The following is an 18404-nucleotide window of genomic DNA, read 5'->3' on the forward strand; positions in this document are numbered from 1 at the left end:
TTGCCCCGAAACCAGAATGGTGCGATTTGCACCGCCGTGGTGGCGCACTGCGGAGGGTCAACATCGAGGACAAAACTGCACCCCGTGCAGGGTGCTTGCCTGCAGCGCTACATTGCCCCTGGCGCGAAAAACGTGCGCGAACACGCGCGCGCGCACATTTTATTGTTTGCAGGTGCTGAGCATCTGCGGCAAGCGCTCGAACCTTGTCAAACTGCGTGCTCCGACATACCTGGTTGCAAGCAAACACCAATGGATTTTATAATTAATCCATACGACCCGTTCCTGACGACCCGTTCAACGAACCTGTCCACTTTGGGCCGCTCTTCACCACATTGTTTTTGGACGCGAGGTCGATCAGCATGTCGTCTTCGCTGTCAGACGAACTTGAAAAAAGCTCATCTATTGCAGCAACTAGGAGCGCTTCCTTTCTCATTGCCGACATCTCCACTAGCTAACTCCGTCAACTTCGTTGCAACCGCAGCTTGCGCAGCTATCGGGCCAGAGCGTCCGCGGTTCTGCAGTCGGCAGTGCGCGCGCGCGTCGCACATCCCGCAGTGCTTGCTGGGATTGCACCCCGGCGCACCTCCGATTTTCTCGGTGCGAGACGGGGCAACGGAAAACCGCCCCAACAGGGTGCGCTTCCGGTGATCGAGGATGGTCGGTGCGCACCAGTGCGGTTGATCGAGGATGAAAGTGCGCACCAAGGCGCCCCGGTGCGCACCGGTGCGGGTGATCGAGGACGCTAACAGTTACTTTCACAGTCGCACGACTCTCCCTTTCGAGCAAGGCGCGACTTCTTCCTCGGACTGTGAGGGCGCTGCGGTCGAGCTCTGCACCAAGTGAGCGGTGCTGCTCTGCTGACATGTGCACGTTAGTTGCGGGTGTTTGCGCTTCTTGTGCTGTAGCCGATTTTATTTTCTGACTGCGTGTGCCTTGTCACTGTCCTCGTGCACGTGGCTGGCGGTCGAGGTCTTTTGCGTCCGGTCCAAGTTTTGCGCTCACGGAGACGCCAGTACCGGCGAAGTGTGGGTCACCGAGCGTTAACATTGCGTGCGCACTTTGGTTTGTAGGCCTACTTTTTTTTCCTCTCAATCCTTTCTTCGGACCTGCACCCCCAGGTATGGGGTGCGATCTTGTACGCGTTCCAAAATAGAACGGAGGCAGACCGTTCCATCGAGCCGCACACGATTGGTCAATTTGAACCGCGACGAATGCCATGACGTCAATTGTCACGTGAGCCGTGACGTCTTGCTGCTCATAATTATTCCGTGTCGTCTGCTAACGGACGAACGCCACGGAACGGACGGAGAGTCCGTCCGGAGCGATAGAACGGATTAGAACGGCTACCAGACGGCTTGGATTGGATTAGAACGTAAGTGCTTGGAACAGTTAGCATCTTTCGTATCCGGGTCGATCCGATTCCGCGTTCCAACAGTTGGAGAACATGGCGTTTTTCTCTGCCGTGCCTTTTCGTGTCGCCTGTGCGGCTGCTGCAGTCGCGCAGAGACGACGACCCGAGGTAGATGATGCATTTGAAGAGTTGACGGAAGAAGAGTTCCGGCAGTATTTTCGTCTGTCCAAACGAACAGTGCGTAGCTTGTGCGACGAGCTTGACCCTATCATTGGATGCCAGCGAGCCAGTGGCCTTTCTACAGAAAGGAAGGTGTTGTGCGCGCTGCGATTCTTCGGCACCGGAAGCTTCCAGAGGAGCGTTGGTCGCGAGGAACACGTAGGCATGGCACAGTCGGCCGTGAGCAGCACCATTCACGAGGTGACGGAGGCCATCATTTCCGTGTCTGCCCGGCGAAAGTTGGTGGACTTTCCATTGACACCGGCTGCCAAGGATGAGGCAAAGGCGGCGTTTGCGCGACGCGGCGCCATTCCAGGCGTGCTAGCGTGCGTCGATGGCACATTGATCGCCATTATGAAGCCAGAAGGACTCAGCCCGGCTGACACGGCGAGCTTCATGTCGAGAAAGGGTTATTACGCCCTGAACGTCATGGTCGTAAGTACCGTTGGAATGTTTTACTTCAAACTGTGGTTGCCATTTTTACTCGCCCATAGTTGCAATTGTTCGGTTTGATGCCCAAGCTGGCATAACAAGTAATGTAACGATTAAAAGAGGACATGCGGGGAACTGTTTACGAGCTCGTTGAAATCTGACATGTCGGGAGTAATGATGAGTGCCATGTGTTGTGCATAATCAGTCTGCCGTTCCAAAATTGTGTTTTAAATGGGCAGCAGTCGTAGCAGAAATGGATACACTGTAGGGAAGACACGATGGAAGCATTTTGAACACGGAAGTACTTACAACCATTGCATGGGCTGGCTTTGGCTCGTATGGGGGTTCTTGCGCAATATCGGGCCTCGAGTTTTCATTTAGCTATCAATTAGTGCGAACCATAGGCTTCCACATAAGGGGGGTGGCGCATTGCCCCCCCCCCCCAATTGCAAGACCCTGTGCACGCCTATGGCTGAAACAGTCTGCTACTTGTACCAGCGTACGTGTATTCTTTTGTGCATATGAATGGCAAAACGGATTTTGAGCATATCTGCAGCGCTATTTTGTATTGCTCCCCATTGCAGGTTTGCAACGCGGAACTTCGCATTCTTGTTGTGGACCCCCGGTTCCCTGGTTCGTGCCACGACTCTTGGGTGTGGCAGCGTAACCCACTGCGTGCACGCCTAGCCGCACAACTGCAGCCTGGCGAGTATCTGCTTGGTTAGTATTCGTAATGCGTACCCCTAACTAGGGCAGAGCACTCAGCTGTCCCTTTCTGCAATAGGAGACTCAGGATATCCTCTCGAGCCATGGCTGCTTGTTCCAGTACCTGGCAGCCATGCCGGCACCAGCTCTGAAGGCCACTACAACCAGGAGCACGCATCCATGCGCAATGTTGTGGAGAGATGCATCGGGGTGTTGAAAAGCAAGTTCCGCTGCTTGCAGCGCTTTCGGACACTGCTGTACAGCCCCGATAGAGCAGCGCGAATCATTTATGCATGCGTTGCTCTCCATAACATTGCCTTGGACGCGGGCGACTGGACATTGGAGGATTATGGTGGGGAAGTGCCACCAGCTGAGGAGCCAGAGGAGCCAGGAGACATCCAGGTGCTGGCACCACAAGACGTGTTCCTCAGAGGAAGGCAGCAGCGCAGCGCAGTTGTCAACCTTTTCTGAAGGACACAGGAATGGTGAGTTTTCATAATACATAATTTATTTATACAAAGTGCAGTGCCCTTAGGCTATCACAGGGGTGTGTTTGTACAGCGGAAAATACATTTAAAAATTTGTATACACGACAAGTGCACCTCCATACGAATGGTCAGTGTTCCCAATCCACACATCCGACAGATGATAATTTAAACACAAACGAAGTACACTTCGTTTCGCCAAAGACTTGAAAAATTATAGACCGATCAGCTTACTGTCCGTTGCCTACAAAGTATTTACTAAGGTAATTGCAAATAGATTCAGGAACACCTTAGACTTCCGTCAACCAAAGGACCAGGCAGGATTCTGTAAAGGCTACTCAACAATAGACCATATTCACACTATCAATCAGGTGATAGAGAAATGTGCGGAATATAACCAACCATTATATATAGCTTTCATTGATTACAAGAAAGCGTTTGATTCAGTCGAAACCTCAGCAGTCATGGAGGCATTGCGGAATCAGGGTGTAGACGAGCCGTATGTAAAAATACTGAAAAATATCTATAGCGGCTCCACAGCCACTGTAGTCCTCCATAAAGAAAGCAACAAAATCCCAATAAAGAAAGGCGTCAGGCAGGGAGATACGATCTCTCCAATGCTATTCACAGCGTGTTTACAGGAGGTATTCAGAGACCTGGATTGGGAAGAATTGGGCATAAGAGTAAATGGAGAATACCTTAGTAACTTGCGCTTCGCTAATGATATTGCCTTGCTTAGTAGCTCAGGGGACCAACTGCAATGCATGCTGACTGATCTGGAGAGGCAGAGCAGAAGGGTGGGACTAAAAATTAATCTGCAGAAAACTAAAGTAATGTTTAATAGTCTCGGAAGGGAACAGCAGTTTACGATAGGTAGCGAGGCACTGGAAGTGGTAAGGGAATGCATCTACTTAGGACAGGTAGTGACTGCTGATCCGGATCATGAGAGTGAAATAATCAGAAGAATAAGAATGGGTTGGAGTGCGTTTGGCAGACATTCGCAGATCATGAACAGCAGGTTGCCATTATCCCTCAAGCAAAAAGTGTAAGAGAGCTGTGTCTTACCAGTACTCACGTACGGGGCAGAAACCTGGAGGCTTACGAAAAGGGTTCTACTTAAATTGAGGACGACGCAACGAGCTATGGAAAGAAGAATGATAGGTGTAACGTTAAGGGATAATAAAAGAGCTGATTGGGTGAGGGAACAACCACGAGTTAATGATATCTTAGTTGAAATCAAGAAAAACAAATGGGCATGGGCAGGACACGTAATGAGGAGGGAAGATAACCGATGGTCATTAAGAGTTACGGAATGGATTCCAAGGGAAGGGAAGCGTAGCAGGGGGTGGCAGAAAGTTAGGTGGGCGGATGAGATTAAGAAGTTTGCAGGGACTACATGACCGGGGTAGTTGGAGAAGTATGGGAGAGGCTTTGCCCTGCAGTGGGCGTAACCAGGATTATGATGATGAAGTACACTTATACAAAGAATCCTTTAAATAGAATGCCACGGCCGTGGAAACAATTGTACCCTCGCCACTATGCAAGAGTCTCCAAGGCTGCCACTTATTAACAGTAGTACTCACGAAGCAGTCGTAAGGCAATGCTTCATGCCCCTTCATCTGTGAAGAACTGCATTCGCTGCTGCTCCCAAGCTAGCATTGTCTTATGCAATATGCACATCACAAAGTACTTCTTTCCTAGTGGAACATGAAACGCGGTAGCAACGTGAAAGTGCAGCCTTTTCTTTAAATATCACATGAAATATGAAATAAAAACATCCCTTGACCCATCATAGTCATGACAGACTTGATGGAAGCAATGCATATGATTGGCACTCTGTACTCCTGGTCACCATCAGCAAAAGGTGCGAAAAATGTTCATAAAGCACATCAGAATGAACGCAACCGCCGCATCCTGTGCATTTTGACACTCAGTGTACGTTGGTAGGAGTGAGGCAATATGCTTGCTAGCCATCTCTTGTGCTAGGTGTATCAAAACTTCTGTGCAAGCATGAATACGCAGGCGAGGCAAGCAAGTAATGCGTAATGAATGCGGATTCAAACACAAACAAAATGTAACGCCGAGTGTAGTGACAGCATTATACTCGTCACATCATGTCCAAATGGGTAGATGTAAATTAACGTAAAAGTGCAAAAAATAGATAGGTCAACTTTATCACACTCTATGATGACAAGTACATCACAAACCTTGTAGTACAACATGCTTCAGGTAGCAAAGCATGTGACAACATTGCAACATCAGCATCACACAATTCTTTTTCACCACGGCATGTAAAAATTGCAATTACATTTACGTGACCTTGCAAGAAAGTATGACTATCCCAGGTATGTCCATTCCCTTGTCAGTGTTATGAGTCACTGACTAGAAGCATTCATTTCTCGGCAGCAATTGTAGTGCGATGCTAAACAGGTGAATCATAATTGTAAAAAGCTGAGTGCACTTGCCAGCTGTGATGAAACATGTTACATAAAACATGAATAATTGGCTCTGCAATCTCACAGCACCCAGAAAGTGTCATGCGTGAAAGTTATTCTTGCAATGACTCCCTTGGAACGAAGACTAGAGGAAACCAATCACTGGTGTGGTGCAATGATGGTCATTTTCATTTTGAAACTATGCAACTTAAAGAGTGACTAGTTTGGTGCTCTGAAATAAAGACATTGTAGTCGTTGCACCTTAGCCTCACTGTGCCGAAATGAAAATATCACAGTGCAAACACTATGCGGTAACGCTTCATAATGAGTGCAGTAAGCTACAACACAGTGAAGCAATATAAATATCGCATTACAAAACCCATACACAGAAATCGACAACTATTTGTAACGATTCCAGTGTGAATAACTAGGCGCCTTCGAAATGTGTAAATAAAAAAAGCACGCTGGCATTGCAGCTGGATAAGCATAAATAAAAAGAGGCAAATACAACAGAACAAAAATGGGTGCGCGCATTGCACCTCTCAACTAAAAAATCCTCTATTACTCAAAGGAAACTCAAACAACAGAACAAAAATGGGTGCGCGCATTGTACCTCTCAACCAAAAAATCCTCTATTACTCAAAGGAAACTCAAACAACAGAACAAAAATGGGTGCGCGCATTGCACCTCTCAACCAAAAAATCCTCCTCTATTACTCCAAGGAAACTCAAACAATAAATAAACAAAACAAACGGAACTGGTGAAACAAATGAATAAAATGATAAATTAATGTCTCGCTTGCTGCAGGTGCTCAGTGATGTCCTGCGCTATGGCGCGCACCTGCTCCAGGATCCCCTCCTGGGCTGCTGCCGTCCGCTCTGCCGCGACAGCGAGGCGGGTTGTGGAGGCCTCGATTCTGCGCAGCACCTGGAATGAATAATCATGGTGGAACTGTTCGCATCAGTTGCTGATTACTCGCAACCAGCTCACGGCTGCAAGCTGCTGTTGTGAAGAATTGCAACGTGCACAACTATTCCCTCTCTGCTGAAGAGCCACTGGCCTGATGGCATCCTTTGGCAGTGTCAAGCGTCGCGTACAAGCTATGCCCTCTTCGTTTGGACAGACAAAGACCTGCTGGAACTACTCTTCCGTCATCTACTCTAATGCATATCTCACCATCAAACAGCCCTTTTCAGGGCTAACCAACTTTTCGTCCGGCGGCTGATCGTTGGCAAGACACGTTACCGAGCCCTCTATACAACGCATATTTCTTGTTTACATCCCAAGCTGATTTGTTTTTCAGATTCATGATTTACTTATAACAAAGCATAAAGAATATTTATGTCCTTCATGTAAAATGACACCAAAGGGCCTACCAACCTGCAGCACCTCGTCGCCCTGTTCCAGGCTGCGGGCGCACTGCGACGACATCGTCGTCAGGGTATCCACCCGTCGCGGTCGCTGTCGACGTGGTGGCCGAACAGGTTGCTGCAACACTGAAAACATACAGCATTTTCTAGAGTTGCACTGCATTTTACGGTACGAATAAAAGTGGCTATGGCCATGTTATGGCTTATTGGGCTAGTTCAGTAAAATACAAGAGCTCATTTTATTTAACAGCTTGAGGATCAATAACTTACCAGGTGCAGCGGCCACCCTTTCGGCAGGCGCCGCGCCGCGCGGTGGATCCTCTGCCGCTGTAGAGTAAACACATTAATGTTTACGAACTGCACACACAATTGGCGATAATTAAAACACTCATTCCTCTGATGCTTACGTGTCGCTGTGCTCACGCCCGCAGCCTCGTCTTGGACGACGACTTCCATCGCGCAGGTGGGGACGTCAGCCTGCTGGAAAATGTCATAAGCGTGGCTATTTGTTACAATGCCTACGTTGCAAGTTTTCGTACTAATTTGCGAAAATATTGTGCAATTATCGAGTGCTTAATGATCCCATGTGTTACCGTCCTCGTGCACTTCCGCGAAGGCATTTTAATTCTGTGTTAATCACTTAACCCCCCATTTCCCGAAAACGCAGCCAACTGAGATTCTAGTTGATTAACCTACCTGCTTTTCCGTTCTCTCCTACGCTATTTTCCTGTTCACCAACGGTGTCGCGTTCTGCTAAAGGTAGCACTTACAGATAATGGCAAACTCTAAACCGGCACCATTCAGGAACCCATGATATTACGGCGGCAGTGTGCTTACCTCTTGGTAGGGGAGGTCGGTCACACCGTGGAGGCGGACCGTCCCGGTGAGCTCCAGGACTCGGCCATGAAAGCCATGTAGCCGCCCCCTTCCTGTGCTTCTGAAAATACACGCCAATGTCGAAGGACAAATCGCCCAGGCCATTGGACGGTCACTCACATTTGTTCTTGGGCAAGTGCGGCAGCGTTGCGGCGGGCCTCGAACACCTGCTTCCGCCACCACTCTTGCCACTGCTCGGTGGTTTTCACAACGGGGCCTTGAGTGTTGAGCTGGTCGGCTAGCTGCTGCCACAGCCGTCGGCGGTCGCCAGCAGTGAAGCGCGGCCCCAGCTCGCTGGATCTTATAGCCAGCTGGGGATGCGCTTCCATGAAGGCGACCACCGTCTCTCTCTGCGCCTCCGACACACGTGGCCCCTTCACCGGTGCTGTCACGTTTAGCGCCATGGCTTCCAGTGCTCGACTGAACGACTGAACCAACCGCTTCAAAATTCGCGCCGTGTGCTTGAAACGGGGTGGTGGCTAGCGCCATCACTAAACGTTTCGCAAAACTGCGACACCACCTAGCGCCATTTGAAGACATTAACCGCAATATTTTGTTTCAGTCGTTTTCCATTCCAAATTGAATCTTTGAAAAGCAACACCAACACATTTTGCTACTCACTCATAATAGCAAAATATTTCTCAACATGTTGCAAACGCTTCTCAATATATTATACGGTCCCCAAGCAGACGTCAAAAGCGTGACGCAGGCTTCCACTTCGCTCATTGGCTGTTTGCTTCCTCTCGTTCTCGCGAACACTGCGAACCGCCTATTTCGTGACGTTTAGAACGGAGGCGGTCCGTTCTATTTTGAAACGCGTACAAGATCGCGCCCATGGTGTCTGTAAAATATTATACTTCAGCTTAAACAACAACAGAAAGAAATAACGGCTGCTTTATTCAGCGAGCACCATGTAAATGCCGAGTGCCGCGACAAACACCCATAACCGTGCCAGGCTATAGCAGACGACGCTCGGACGCTTGGCGCGGAGGTCGATGGCAGCGCTGCGGTGGCGGGAACGGCAGCGGGCTAAATGGTGCGCATAGGCTAGGAGTTTGGGTACTTAAAGAGGCACTATAAACGTTATTGCGGCGGCCCGGGCGGTCGATGTGGTACCGATCGTTTGATCATATTTACGCGGTGCTTAGAGAACATGTGCTCCTTTTTTGTGTGAATTAACGATCACTAAGCCCTGGGTCCTGTACAATGCTATTAGCTCGCTGTATGTTTCTTGCGGTGCGCCGTTGTTGATTATCGTAGTGCGGTCCACACGCGCTTTCTTTGTGCCCGGCTCATGAGAAGCTGTTGTACCGGTTGTACTCTCGCCGCTCCCGCATCGGCTCACAGTGCACGGAAGAATGTGTTGATAGTTGTGCAATCGCGTGCTGTAGTTCACCGCAATTCAACACTACGCTGGACGGACTGTTGGTGCAGTCGATGCGGCGTGAACGGACACGAAGGAGCGCTCGCCTCAGAAGGTAAGTCCGGCGCTTAGCGCATTCTTATGGTTCATGTAGTGTACCTTGTCATGCGCAGCAGAAGATGATTAGTACAGCTACAAAAACAGTAACAGTGATTCCCTAATGTTCGTTCGATATCATAGTGCACATTTAGCAAAACGTTTCACGAAAATCACCCCGAGATTGATGTTGTTAAGAGCTTCATCTATTGTTTATTTTCTTTTTGTTATGAAGTATGCTAGCGCCGGGGCATCGCGTGGTCTGAACGGGCACAAAAATTCAAGCAGGGAATGTCACTGCTTCTGTACGTAATTTCTCAGCAAGAAATCGTATAGACAATTCTAGAAGTACGTTGATGTGTTGTGCAAATGTTTTTACAGCTAACGTCAACGCGCGACGGCATCCAAATGATCTGGCTCGTGAGAAGATTTTAGCTTGTATGCAAACTTTGATGCTTATAGATTGTCGCCAAGGCAACCTGTATTTCTTGTGTTTAGTGTTCTGTTTGTTTTCGTGCCTTTGGCACGTTGAATAACCGCCTGTGATGTAAGAGTGAAATATTTAATTTGTCTAAGCGGATGCAGCTTCTTGTACGAGCGGATGGCTGTACGAGAGCTTTCCAGAATTTGATGCGATGTTGTTAAATCACAAGTTTGCAGATTCAGCAGTGATTACAATAAGCTGAACATTTATTGTTTAGGGATGTCACAATTTCCTGAGACGTAGGCATCTCTGCACCACAAAGGAGACTGCGGCACTATGCAGCCTGAACAGCAGGACAAAGCATCTGATCTGCCTGCTTTGACAAGGTACGTACAAAGCGGTCACAGCCATTTATGTGTTCTAGGTTCTGTTCGTGTATTTGGTACCTGCCAACATTCCCGATTAGTTTCTGCTTTTCCAAGTGTGCTGTTTGTGTACAGCGTGTCAAGGTAAATAATGGTTAATAATGTATGTATAGAAAAATGTGGGCGCTGAGAGAAAGCTTTAGGAAAGTGCGTGCTGTCTTTCCAACACAGGATTTCTGTCTAGAATTTTTGCAAAATATGAAGTGCAGAGGCTGGCAGGTTTGGCAAACAATGTTCAATACTTTTGCTTTAGATTTTAATGTAGCCAGTTCATTATCTGTCCCTAGTATAGCATAGCGTCAAGCTTGAAGCTGATCTCTGATGTCACGTCAGTTGCAGGATGTAATAACGTGGTATCACAAACTGCTTGTTACGCATGCCAGTCAACATGGTGCAGTGGTCACAGGTGCGAGTATAAACAAAAGCTGGGCATTCTTTGCCCTTCTGCACATGATGTGGGATAAAGCTTGAACTATGCTATAGCGGCACCATCTCCCTCACCTTCTCTTCCTCATTACTCTGTTAACTTGCAGTAAAATGCACAACTTCTAGAGGCTTAATTATGGTGTTGTCTGCTGAACTTGGCTGATGTGAATTTCAGTAGTCTGGGGTACCCTCAAAGCCATGCTGTACTTTGCATGCATTTTAAAATGGTCAATTTGAAATATGTGATTGGCTGTGGCATTCTCAGAGAAACAAGGCCTCTTGTGAATAATGAATACATGCATTATTCGCATTTTCTAATACTCTTTGAAGAAGCAGCCTATAGGCTCCTCCCCGAAGAAGTGACCACCTTTGCTTACCCTACGTGGCAGTCTGGCCCAGTTTATTTAACCTGTCTGCCATCTATGCACGAGGAGGACAGAAGCAAAAAAAAAGGGACCTTCGATTAATGTTTTTGCGCAGATGGCTCATACATTGCACTTTTCTTATCTTGCAGGCTTTGTTAACTCAAGGCTTTCTATGGGCGAATATCAGCATGTCATTCCTATTTATACCTAATAAGAATTACTTTGTTCATAGTGTCACTTTTTATATTATACTCTTGTGAGAATAAGCTCACTTGTTTTAATGCAGATGCGGCTGGGCCTGTAGAACGAGTGTAAGCAGACTACTGTGTTGCTGATCAGTGCTGGTGCTGATCTCTACGTCCGAGTTGGCCTCACAACGTCCAGGCACCACTGTGCTTTGCTTCATTGACAAGGTAATATGATATAGACACCTTGCACGTCAGTATCAGTTTTGAGAAATATGCTGAGACACAAGGGTTGGCCTTGGTGATAAATACACTCGTGTTCTTTTTTTAAAGCGTTCTTGCAGTGTTCCTCATGTACATGTTTTCAGAAGATACTTAAATGCAAACCGCCATGGAACTTGTTTCTGACTTAAAGTAGCACTCTTTCACCAAAAAAAAGGCCTTATTTAATGCACAATTCATAAGAAAGGTGAGGAAGTGACAGGACATAAGTCTAACAACCATCCAGTTTTACTGCTTGCACAGCACTATAAAGCGAGAGGTGAAAGGGCAAGAACAGATAAATCGAAAATACATGTTGCTCACACAACTGCGAAAAGGACACATGGCATGGCTACTATGACGCTTGTTTTACAATGATAAATAAGCAGCCTTGCCATTTGATAGTCCACTGGAGGTGGAGCCAACTTGCAGATTCCCTGTCACACATATAAGGAAATCTTAACGAATTTCGCCAGCACTATGGTCCTTATACATTGCCACAGTTGCCCAGTTTTCAAACAAAATAATGCACGTGAGCTTTGCACTACCAAGTGATCACGAAATGACCTGAGCATTCAGTTAACATGGTTGCAAATCCAGTCATCTATACATTGGTCTGTTTTGCCGACGTAGTGTCTACTGCACGACAGTGGTATTTAATATCCATCAACACCCCTGTGCTCTACGTACTCTTTCTTGCATGCTTTTTTTTCGCAGGTAGTGGAAGATTACTTGATTCCAGAACAATTTGGTTTGTTCTACACATGATAGTGAACTTTCCAGTCTTATATTAAACATGGAATTGGGTAGAAAGATGTGGTATTTCTTATGGTGCCCTGGTGCATTCAGCTTGTGCAGATGCTTCAAGCTTGTATTGACAAAAATTGGGATGAAGCCATACGAGGAGAGTTGTAAAAGGGTAACGAAAGCTTCCTGATATGCTGAGCTGTGCTGCTGTGGACACTTATTGGTTATCCCTACTGGGTAACGCTGTTAGGGTTATGGATGCTTTGACACTGTAGGGCGTACGAGATGGCTAGCATTACAGAACACATTAAAACGACTGTAGGGATGCGTGTCGTGCTATGGTATCATAATTGGCCCACAAAGTGACCACCTTTGCTTACACTATGTGGTAATCTGGCCCAGTTTACTTAACCTGACTGCCATCTATGCATGAGGAGGAGAAGGGACTAAAAAAATGAAGGGACCTTCGATTAATGTTTTTGTACAGATGGCCCATACAGTGCATTTTTCTTATCTTGCAGGCTTTGTTACTTAAAGCTTTCTATGGGCGAATATCAGCATTTCATTCTTATTTATACCTAATAAGTATTGCTTTGTTCACAGTGTCACTTTTTATATTTACCGTATTTAATCACATAATGATCACACTCACGTAATGATCGCAGCCCTGAATTTTGTCGTCCAAATTCGATTTTTTTAAATTTCCTGTGTTGATCACACTCCGAACTTGCCGCAGCGATCTGTCATGTGCCAAGTCTAGCTATTAATGATCGCGCTTACCATCTGTCGGATGCTACGCGAACAACTCTTCAAGACAAACCAAGCAGTCTGCACGCACCAAACATTCTTAAGCAGATGCCCGATTTCATTCCTTTCATCACTTTCCGCACTTCCATGACAAGAAAGCTACAACCAAAATTGCCGTTATTATGTGTAGGCTCTGTAATGGTTGTGTTCAAGAACAACAAAAAAGGCACCTTTCGATTCTTCTCATCTGCACTCGTGGGCACGCAACAAATCTTGTAACACTTGTAACACAGCTAAGGTATTCGCCCACCCTTAGCGGAAACGTGCTGTATTAGGATAGTAGTGAAGACAAATGCCGCAGTTTCCGCAGCATGCCCGTCGTGTCTTTCTATGTCACCGGCAGCTAAGCGCGCCCATCTGTTTCTGCCCCCTCATAGTGGACATGGCTACGTTATTGCCACAAACTTACTGATATTAATGATATTATTCATTCCGGATACGGAAGAAACTGTTTCAATGCATGTAATGTACTCACGAGAAAAAAAAATCGCATTCGGCGCATTTGGTGTGTTCAGATTGCTGCGCCGGCCGCCATTTTTGTTGTGGTGTCCCGCACTACACTCAGTGGCAGCCACCTATTTGTTGACCTGTTGCCATCCCGCAGCAAACGCGGGATAAAAAAAATTCTTTTTGCGGGAAATTTAGCTGGCGTAATGATCACACATCTGAATTTGCGACCATTTTTTTACAAAAAAGTGCAATCATTATGCGGGTAAATACAGTACTCTTGTGACACCAGGCTCACTTGTTTTAATGCAGGTGTGGCTGGGCCTGCAGAAAAGCTGTAAGCACACTGCAGTGTTGCTGATCAGTGCTGATCTCCACGTCCGAGTTGGTCCCACAACATCCAGGCACCACGGTGCTTTCACAAGGTAATATGATATGGACACCTTGCACCTCAGTATCAGTTTTGAGTTTGACTTTTGATAAATATTTAAGAAGACACAAGGCTTGGCCTTGGTGATAAATACACTTGTGTTCTTTTTTTAAAGTGCTCTTTCTGCAGTGTTCCTCATGTACATGTTTTCAGAGGATGCTTACACTCCTTAAATGCAAACTGCCATGGAGCTTGTTTAGGCCTTAAACTAGAACAAAAACTATCATTTAGTTTCTTTAGTGGTATTAAAGGTGCAATAATCTTTCCTATAAACAATTCTGCACTGGCATCTATGCAGTGTTTTCCGTCTGCATATTCCGCAGTGCGGTAGCAAAGAGCTGTGCTATCTGTGTATTCACTTGCATTAGCTTGTTATACTTGTTCATTTAATGTAAAATACTTGTGGAAGAGTTTTAGACTATTTCTGTGGTCTTGTATTGCAATTTTGCAGCCATTTATATTGTTTGTAAAACACGAACATTTAATAGAGACAGGAACAAGACAATGCGAGGACGAGCACTTGCTTTCAACTGCTGCGGTTTTAATGTTGAAATATCAATTTACATAGGTAGAAAACTCATAAGCCTCCGTGTTCTCTTTTTCCTGTTTCTCTGTGAGATTTTCACGCTTTACACACAATATCATGCAAGAACCAGCCCATTCAGTTATGCAGTGGAGCCACCTATTGTGCATGTCAGTTCCAATGGCTTGTTAGAATCTAACAGGGCCGTCTGCTTTGTTTACATTTTTTTGCAGAGGCATACGAGCACTTTGTGTCAAAAATGCCGAGCACTGTGGATACAGAGGCAAGGAGGCTGAAGAAACTGAACAAGCACCTGGCCACCATGCTTTGGGATGCAAAATAAAGATGGTTTGTGTTAATTGTGTGCCCTAAAAAGTGTCCTCTTTGTCTCCGAGCTGGCACATTGGCCGACTCACGTGATAGAAATTAACTCGCTGTAATGTTGGCAGTAGATGTTACTGTGTGGAACTTGACAAAAAATATTGCATGAACAAAAGAACTCATTCAACACAAATGAGAACACTTGTAGAATGCAGCTAAACAAGAATAGTGTCATTTTGCATAGCTGAACGAGAACATTTTCATGTAGCATACACAAACGAGAACGATATCGTTGAGCATAGACGTGCGAGAACTATCTCGTCAAGCATAGCTATGCGAGAATAATCTCGTTTAATATACCCATACGAGAACGATCTCGTTCAGTGACGATGTCCTCTCGTACACATGTGACACACGACATCGTTGAGTCTACGGAGCAATAATAGCGTAGAGAAGTTCTCGTGAAATTCTCATACATATTTTTTCAATAGGGTCATCATGCAAGCTCTGCCGTCGCTGCGCACAATCCGGCGGCCGTCGAGCTGCCCAGCACAATGTAGCGGCACTGACTTCACTTGCACAGTGCCCCCTCCACTCCAGCAAATCGGCTTTGCGAAATCGTGCCTACATTAAATGTGGTCTAGTTTTACGAACCAAGTTGGACGCCTTTTGGCAGCTGGTTTCCCTTTGACGGTCGTCAACGCTATAGTAGAGTCTCTTCTGCGAAAAATAAAGCTTGGAGCACGAAGGGCGAGAGCAGAGATCAAACGACTGAAGGTCAGACCCGAGGTTATTCCCTACGTACACAAGGTGTAACACAACCTTAAAAAGGTTAGTAACCGTCATGGTATCTCTCTGGTTTTTTCTGCATCCAATAAGCTTTCGAAGCAGTGTTCTCGAGTTTGCTGTAAGAGCAGGCGGGGCGGTCGCACGAGGCATGAGAAGCCCTTTGTTGAGTGCTCCAGAGGGGTTGTTTATGCAATTCCCTTGCACCCTTGTGGGCAGCTCTACATTGGTCAAACCGAGCGTTGTGTGAAAAAATGGCCGTTTAAGGAAAAAAATGACCATTTAGGGAACATGCGCAAAAACTAAAGACAAAAAGGATAAGGGCGCAAATTTCGTGGCTCATGTTAGCGCGTGTGGTTGCGACGCTCGATTTTCTGCGACTACTATTCTTGGCAGGAGCGGCAACGCCTCTTCCAGGCTCGCTTTTGAGGTCATCTTTATCAAGAAGAATAGAGATACTTGTGTGAGTGAGCCTTCTATCACAATACTAGATGCCGAATTTAACTTCTTGCGCAACCGCCTGTGACGTGCATGTACCGGCTTCTCTTCTGCTTGGTAGGCGCATGCGTGACAAGAGGATATATATATGTACTATCCTTCCTTCCATTAAACAGTTGTGAGTAGCGCTTGTCCTTGTCCTTCTTTCTTCTTTCCGTGGTTTTATTCGCGCTAAGCTACTACTTCAGATAAAATGACTAGAGCACGTTAGAATTTTCATCGTCCTGTGACATACTGTATTTTCATTTTGTTGACATTTAGTCAAATGGTACACCCAAAAATACCCACATTCTAGTTTTCTTGTCCTAATTGCATGGCCATGTATTTTGATTCTTTGGCGTGCGCTCTTTTGCAATCAAGGCAGAATGCTGGGCTAGTTGGTGTGTCATCATTAATCAAAAGACTAGCGCAAATAACAGGGACACAGACAGAAAAAGTCGTCCTGTCGTCTTCTGTGTCTGTGTCCCTGTTATTTGCGCTAGTCTTTTCATTATTGCTCCTCTGCACTACGCGAAGTCGCACTGGGCTGGCTCTTTGACATCCTTGTGCCCTTGCCGCTGCCTTCTTGCGTCATATAAAGCGGGTACCTGAAAAATACAGTGTACGAAAGTCAACACGAGCACATGGTGTAAACAACATCAAGACAGTCAAGGTCATGGTACCAAAAGAATGCCTTAGCTCTTACTCTTCCTACTGAAATGCATGTGAAACATCTAACTGACTGCAACAGTCTACTGCTAAAATAACTTCAATTTTTTGATTTAAAGAAAAAAAAATAACGGACAGTTCAACCTCGTTCGGCACCAATGTTAAAATACTCCTGCTATTGAATAGAATATTGGTCATTGTCAGATGTCATACCTCTGTCATTAGTCTGGTACGTCGCAAAGGCCACTTGTGACACATCCTAACCACGCGCCCAGTGTGAGCCCCGCATCATCTCTGGTTATGCCAATGCTCAAGCCATAATTTTAGGATCATATCGGCAAGTATGATGCTCAGTAAGAATTAAAATATGGTCCTAAAGTTCAATGGATATGACTGGACGTGCCTTTAATAAAGAAAGAGCGAAATTTATTTACAGAAAGGCAGAGAGGTTGGCCTGAGCTATAACTTGCTCTGGCCTGCTACTCTACAATGGGGAAGAGGGACGGGGAGGGAAAGGGCTGATCAATGATGATGGTATAAGGAAGAGATGCGTGTATACAAATTCGCAGAGTTGTGGACTCTCTAAAGTCGTGCGTCCAGCCCTGTGGCTTTGAGAAAAGCTATCGCGGCTCTTGTTACCAGGGCTGCGCAGTTTGCATTAGGCCAAGGACCTAAAAGCAACTCGTCCGATAGCGGTCTCTCGTGGATCTTTGCAATGGAAGAGACAAGTTGCTGTCGTTCTTGCGCGTAGGCGGGACACATACAAAATATGTTCAAGTTTGCTCAATATCTCAAAAAAGATATGTTGAAGTGTTTCTGGCACCTCACAGCATTCGCAGTTTGGGCTAGTACAATGGCACCTATCATATGTCTATAACGGTTTGTGAATGCAACACCAAGGCGAATCCAGCGCACCTTGCTCGTGTGGCTTCTTTTGAGCTTGTGAGGCATACGAAATTAAATTTCTTGGTCCCATTTGTGTAATCGCTTGTGTCGTCGATCTGGTTGGGTCCAGTGTTCTAACGCAGAGTTGCGGTTTACGCGACGAAGTAGGGCGTTTGTGTCTGTACGTGAGAACAGAATGCGTACTTCACAAGCATTATCTAAAGAAGTTTTCGCTACAGCGTCTACCTGTTCGTTCCCGATTAGGCCACAGTGTGAGGGTATCTACTGAAAGGTGACATTGTGGCCACTTCTAGTTGCGTGGTCGAGGCGTTTTGTAATTTCTATAGCCATGGAATAATACGGGCCCCGTCTGAGGACACAGTCAATCGTTTGAAGAGCTGGCTTGCAATCGCAGAATATCGTCCATGCGTGAGGAGGCTCCTCGGAGAGAAATCGAAGTGCCTCCCGGATAGCAACAAGTTCTGCGGCAGTTGATATTGAGCTATGGTCTAGTTTAAACCGCCGAGCGGTGATCATATGTGGAATGACGAAGGCTGCAGTGGAGGCATATCATGTGACAGAGCCATCGGTAAACACGTCTACAGTATTTCCGTACTTTGCAGAAATGTGCCACAGGGTGAGCTGCCTGAGGCCAATAGATGCAACGGATGACTTTTTAGTAATTCCAGGTATCTGCAATGTAACGACAGGTGTAGGCAGAACCCACGGTGGTATTCTTGTAATACAGGTGGGAGAAAATCTCGACGGCAAAACGCTTTGATGGCGCGATATAGTCCTAGAAAGGCTGGAACCTGGGTGGGTGGTAGGGAGCGATGACAGAGTATGGTGCCTGTGTTGGGTCAACACGCGAAGGTACATTCGAAGAGGCTCGCA

General features: G+C 46.4%; 1 protein-coding gene across 1 annotated transcript; it reads left to right on the forward strand.

Moving 5' to 3' along the window:
* The first annotated feature begins 1109 nt into the window (after positions 1-1109).
* LOC129388271 (putative nuclease HARBI1) lies at positions 1110-7397 on the forward strand. The gene is made up of 4 exons (XM_072287442.1): positions 1110-2005; positions 2587-2722; positions 2787-3192; positions 6435-7397. Exons 1-3 carry the CDS (start codon positions 1445-1447, stop codon positions 3176-3178), a joined length of 1089 nt encoding a protein of 362 aa, XP_072143543.1. The 5' UTR covers positions 1110-1444; the 3' UTR covers positions 3179-3192; positions 6435-7397.
* The last annotated feature ends 11007 nt before the right edge of the window (positions 7398-18404 follow it).

Source organism: Dermacentor andersoni, chromosome 3 (assembly GCF_023375885.2).
Source record: "Dermacentor andersoni chromosome 3, qqDerAnde1_hic_scaffold, whole genome shotgun sequence".
In the NCBI taxonomy this organism is placed as follows: domain Eukaryota; kingdom Metazoa; phylum Arthropoda; class Arachnida; order Ixodida; family Ixodidae; genus Dermacentor; species Dermacentor andersoni.

Coding starts and splice junctions, on each gene's coding strand:
- LOC129388271 (XM_072287442.1), top strand. CDS start 1,445: ATGGCGTTTTTCTCTGCCGTGCCTTTTCGTGTCGCCTGTGCGGCTGCT. Junction 2,006..2,586: donor ACGCCCTGAACGTCATGGTC/GTAAGTACCGTT, acceptor TCCCCATTGCAG/GTTTGCAACGCGGAACTTCG. Junction 2,723..2,786: donor GCCTGGCGAGTATCTGCTTG/GTTAGTATTCGT, acceptor TTTCTGCAATAG/GAGACTCAGGATATCCTCTC.